At 32.9% G+C, this 6,134-nt stretch overlaps 1 protein-coding gene across 1 annotated transcript; it reads right to left on the bottom strand.

Annotated features, from left to right (window-relative positions):
* Positions 1–457: 457 nt before the first annotated feature.
* Positions 458–2,938, bottom strand: EAF01_009583 (uncharacterized protein; the record flags this gene model as incomplete). The annotated part of the gene is made up of 2 exons (XM_038917839.1): positions 458–2,705; positions 2,762–2,938. 2 exons carry the CDS (start codon positions 2,936–2,938, stop codon positions 1,176–1,178), a joined length of 1,707 nt encoding a protein of 568 aa, XP_038766648.1. The 3' UTR covers positions 458–1,175.
* Positions 2,939–6,134: the final 3,196 nt, after the last annotated feature.

The raw sequence follows: 6,134 nt of genomic DNA on the forward strand, positions 1-6,134 counted from the left end.
AAATCCCAGCAAACTGAGATTCTCCACCTTTACAAGGTCGCTTTTCTCGCTGTTTATTATTATGTCTTTCAATATTCTCTATCTCGGCGCTGTTAGCACCGTATTCTTGATAGTTATCTTCAGAGAACATTGCGAAGGTTCAATACTTTCATGACCCCTTGTGATTAAGTGCAAATATGGGTTGGTAGATTTCAGAATTTGAGCTTACCGGGGAGAAGATGAAATAAACCGTTATAAAACAGAGTACGGGAGTCTCTTCATTGCGATCCGTAAAACATCATGCTAGAAGGCACGGCTCGGTTATACAGATCAGCAAAACGTAAGTGAATACTTTCAGAAATGATGGATCGTTTCAGAAAGGAGATCACGAGGAAGTGGAGCCCCACTGGAAGAACTAGAAAATATAATGAACTGATTGCAACTTATCCAAACAATCCAACCGTGGTTCAAATCCCCTGTGTCATATGACTGTTACTATTATCCAATGGCGTGATATATCTCGCCCATGATGAGGTCTCAGATTGTTGATAGGTTCGCTTGCTGACTTCATGATGCATGCCTATACTGCAATCATGGGACCAAGAAGAACATACCATGGACTGTTTTTCCTTTCAAAAAGTGTTAATTTACTAGGTAACGCCGACATTCATTGTTTCACTATTTCATCTGTATTCTAATCTATCATGAATGACAAACTACCGGAATCCTCCATACATTTCAAGATTGACATTTCTAAGTTTCAAAAAATTCAAGCGTCAACTCTTCCATTCTCCGTCGATCTATCAGTAGGGATAGTTCCTGAATCATTTCCCATTATTCCTTATTTTTGTCAGCGGATGCGCCAGTGAGGCTCCTGCAACAGACTTTTTACCTTCGAAACCTCGAAGGTAATTTGCGATATTGCACATTTTGAAAATGTGCATGCCTCCTTTCCTCTCATCACAGTGCACCCGAGTACCCTCCAGATATTTTGAAGGCCCAATGCCAGCAATACCTCCATGTGTCAGATAAAATGGTCCTTGGGAAGCGTTCGAAGTGATATCTCTCGTGTTGGTAATATCTTTCAAATCGGCACTGGTACACCTGCTAACACTTCGTGCATTAGCTTTCGGAGAGTTTCATGTGAGGCGGCTGATCGTGGTATCAGTTTTGCTGGTATTGTGACTTGTAGCTAATTAGCCTGTCGTAACCGCCACTTTCTTTAACGATTGTATTCCTGTCTTTGTTTCTGTGTGTTCGGTGCTTAGCCTTTGGTGCTTGATGAATATACTAGCTACCATAGCCACAGCTGCCAAGCACGTATACAATATAAACATATTCCTGAGACTCCATGCAAAAGCTTCTAAAATCACCCGACGTTGGGAAGCATCCCGGATTAACTGCGGAATGCCCACGTTTGCTGCTGCCTGGCTACCTGACAAAGCCTTGAGAATAGGCTCACTGAGGCCAGTGGCAGCAAGGGATGATTGTCGTGCATCCATACTGTTTTGAAAAACCACACCACCGACCACGATAGACAACGCCATTGCGATGTTGCGGACGAAACCTAAAGAAGCTGTGGCTGCGGCAGTGTCGACCTGGCTAACAGTGTTCTGAATAGCAACCATGGGGGCCTGGAAAAGAAGAGAGGGGCCAAAAGCACCAACAGTTTCCAACCCAATGACGACTGCAACGGATGTATCGGCTCCAAAATGTATGTACAGCCCTGTTCCTAACGTCATAAGGGTTGTTCCTACCCACATGAATTCCCTGTAGCGGCCTGTGCGGTGTATCGTAGCACCAGCCAGAATCTCAAAGACAGCTTGTATTACTATTAGTGGTAGCAGCAAAATACCGCTACGGAGAGGTGACACTTGTAGTACGCTTTGAAAGTATAATGGTAGATAATATTCAATGCCTATTAGAACCATGCTGTGCGCAAATACAACTATAAAGGTTGCATTGTTGGACGAATTTGTAAACACTGCTAGCGGCATTAGGGGATACTTGGCCAGTTTTTTCTCGCTAAAGAGGAAGAACCCGATCATCAGGGTTCCGAATACAATCAAGCAGATGACTTTTGGGCTGTTCCATGGAAATATTGCGCCACCAAAGTCGAGTCCGACAAGAATGAGGAGGGTTACCGCTAAAATGGAGATTGTCCCGAACCAGTCGACAGCTCGAAGGCCTTCGATTAATTTTGTGCGTGGGCTGTGCACATCGAGCAGCAGAAGTAAGAGAACGAAGGTTACTGCCGATATGGGAACATTGATCCAGAAGCACCACCTCCAGCTCTTGTACTGTATAAAAGCTCCTCCGATTAGCGGACCAGCTGATCCAGCGACTGCCCACACGAATCCAACAAAACCTAAGTATAACGATCGTTTCCGTACACTAAAAAGATCTGAAATCGTGATAATCACTACTTGTCCTAGGCCACCACAAGCGACACCTTGTAATGAGCGTGCAGCGATGAGCATTGTCATATTGATACTTAGCGCCACAAGGATGCTAGAGACTGCGAACAACCCAATTGCTATGAGAAGCACGGGCTTGCGGCCCCATATGTCGCTGAACTTTGCCCAGATTGGGCCTGTAGCGGCGTTGGCAAGTAGGTAGGCGCCACCAATCCAAACATAACCAGAAGCAGAATGCAAATCAGCACAGATTGTGGGAATGGCTATTGAGACAATTGTCTGGTCAAGAGCGGCTAGGCCAAGGGCAAGCTACAATGTATCGTCAGCTAGGCAGTAGTGGTAGAAACTAGAGTGGGTTAAGTCACATAGAGAGCCAGTAAGATAGCGTACAGGCGCAGCTTCGTGCGAATTTTTGGACCTTCTACAAGATCGAGAGGCGTGACTGTATTATCATTTGAAGCAATTTCCGGTGATGAAATCTCTCCGGACAAAGCATCATGCGCTGATGAAGGATCGTTGGTCGCGTGGATGTCCATGATCATTTGATAAAGAATGCAGAGTGATATTATTTTCCAAACGAGATGAAACAGTTTGAATGTGTTCTTATAGAGATGAATGATGGAGCAGGGATAGCTAGGACCCCCAGAAGCTACCCGAGTACTTAACCCGTTGTGACTCACCGGTGAGATTGTACCAGTTTACCCATGGAAATAAGTGCCTGCGAGAATCTAGCTTACAAATAGCTAACGGTACCATTCGAATGATTGATACCCTACTCATATAAAAAGTTCCCCGAAAAACTCCATGAACAGTATCAATGTAACTGCGAGTGTGTTTATAATACAACATTCAACGAAGCCCAGTATCATCACATTAGGCATGAGCAATAATTAAGGCACTTTTCAAATATGACTGATTGATAAGTGAGTGTGATCTATGGTGGCATTGATCCGCACATTGCGTGGTAGGTTGATTCGTCGGTATACTTCATCATTGCTTCGTCCCTTAGGTGCGGTTTTTGGGATGAGCGTGGGGAATAATACATTGTGATATTACGAGGATTCTGAGGTTCATTGCGTGAGAGACATAGATATATAGATGCTATGGAGTCTTTTTGAGACAAGTAGTAATAAAATTCGACTCTTTAGTACAGATCGCTAGTTTTCAATGTATGTTATATAATTATATGCCATAGACTATTAACTTATAACGCGAATATGTTCCGTGCGTTGAGCAAGAATATCAATGACTTTACAAACGATATTATATTTAAAGATTTTTATATTTTATTTGAAAATCAAAATTTATAGGAAAAATAATGATTAATATAGCATGATTCATTAGTATGTAGGCTATATATCATTATATAAACTAGTTCATTGTATATATAAAATTTATTTATATATAATCATATACTTTTTTTAATTATTAATAGAATTCTATAAAAATTCAATATATAAATTTTAATAATATTAGTATTATAGAAATTTAATTATTTTCTACAAGTTTTATTTATTATAATAGTTATTGAATGAATAATTTTTTTATAATAAAAATTGTAATAAAATCTACTTTTTTTAAATATACGAAGTATTAAAAAGATATAATACTTATATCTTATATATATATAATATCTTCCTCTTCTCGATTTAGACTTAGATTAATATAGTAAATTCTATATAGTTAATAATACATGTATTCTACTAGTTTATCTCCTTAATTATAAATACGAAGAATATTAAATTCTAAAATAGATTTTTGAATATTATTATTTATTATTATTTAGTATTTTTTTTAATAAAAAAATTGTTAGTTTTTAAAATCTAATTAATAAAAAAAACTCTGATGGTAGTATATTTTTAAAATAGCTCATATAATAATTTAGTCTATATACTAATGAACTATATAATTAAATATGTTTTATTGGTTTTTTCTTCTTTCAAAATAATAATCAATAGATTTTATACATACTATTATATTTAATCTTTGAAAATGTATTTCATAATTTAATTCTATATAATTAAAAAAGTATACTAGATTAGAAATTTAATAATTGTTTGAAAAAGAGATAGTTGATATTAGATTTTATGAATATATAAAGAATTTATTATTTAGTTTTATCGAAATAGTAGATGTTGATTAGTTATTATAAAAAAATGTAACTTACTAGAGGCTTACGAGCCCTCGGACGTCTTGCTTTTCGAGAAATTATTATTTAATTCTTTTTATTATTATAAACTTTAAAATATAATTTTAAATAGTGATTATATGGAGAGCTCGTAGGCGAAGTTGGTTTATCTCCTTTTAACTTCTTTTAGAAGTATTAGTATAAGGTGAAGACTAGTACTATAATAAGATATAATTAATTTCAAGAGATTTTTTATTAATTTCCTTAAAAGCTTTCTTCTAAATCTATATATATATATATATATAAACACTTCAATATCGAAATAATAATCGACTTGATATCGATTTCACTTTAATGTTTATAATAAAGTCTTTTTTCTTAAACTTTTATTCTCGAAAACTTTAAAGCTTATTAAATAGTTAATTATTATTGTATTGATATTACTTTAAAGCCTTATTAAATTATATAGTAATAAATTAATTTTGTAATATCTACATTCTTATTTTATAAGATTTAGCTTTTTCGTAGCTCAAAAGAAATTATATTATAATATAAGAGTATTAAGAATTTAATATGAAATTCAAAAAATCTAAAAATAAATCATTTTATTTTTCGTATTTAATTATACAGAGTGAGGAAATGAATCGCATTCAATAGGCTATCTTTTTCCTTAAACTTTTATACTCGAAAGTATATAAAATCGAAAAACCAAAGGTTAAAATCTTAAAATTCCTAAAAATATATATAATTTTATTAACTTTCCCTTGAATCCTTAAAAACATATAAAATTTAAAAACTATAAACTTAAAAGTCAATAATATATTATTAATATAATTGTATAAATATTAATCATTAAGATCTAATAAATAACTTTAATTTATTAACTACTATATTATAATTATAAACAAATACGGAATACAATAAGCCCTAAACAAAAACAAAAAGAACTAATTCTTCTTATAGCATCTATATAAGACCTATAAGTTTCTATATTTAACTAGCTCTTTAAATAGAATATAATAACGTGATTTATCATTGAATAGACTATATCATTAAGTGGATCATTTTCATCTCAATTTATACTTTCAAACTTATATTATTTAATAACAACTAAATCAATTGATTGAAATTATAAAGATTTTGATAATCTAGAATCTATTAAATCATTTTAACAAATCCTTATATTATACCTAATCTTTTTACACTTACTATAATATTAATTAAAAAATACTTTCCTATTAAAATTCCTTTTTTTTTAATATTTATCATATTGAATTTGAATATCAATCTTTTATTGAGATAATATATTAAAAGCTTTTTATTTAGTAAATACTTTTCCTTAATATAATTAAGTTTTTTTTATATATCAATACTTATTTAATACTTTATTTACCATCCAAAGTATATAAATCTCTATATTCAAAAGTGTATTTTTATAAATTAATCTCTTTATACTTTTAATTAAAGTTATTATAATTTGAATATAAATATAAAAAAGTCTGATTAATAATAAGTTATTTAAGATTTTATTAAAGTTGATTATGAAAAAGCTTTAAATAAATTATAAAGGGTTTAAAAGATTTATAAATCTTAATTGAAAAAAAAAGAAT

This window comes from Botrytis porri, assembly GCF_014898465.1.
Source record: "Botrytis porri strain MUCL 3234 chromosome Unknown BPOR_014, whole genome shotgun sequence".
Lineage (NCBI taxonomy): Eukaryota > Fungi > Ascomycota > Leotiomycetes > Helotiales > Sclerotiniaceae > Botrytis > Botrytis porri.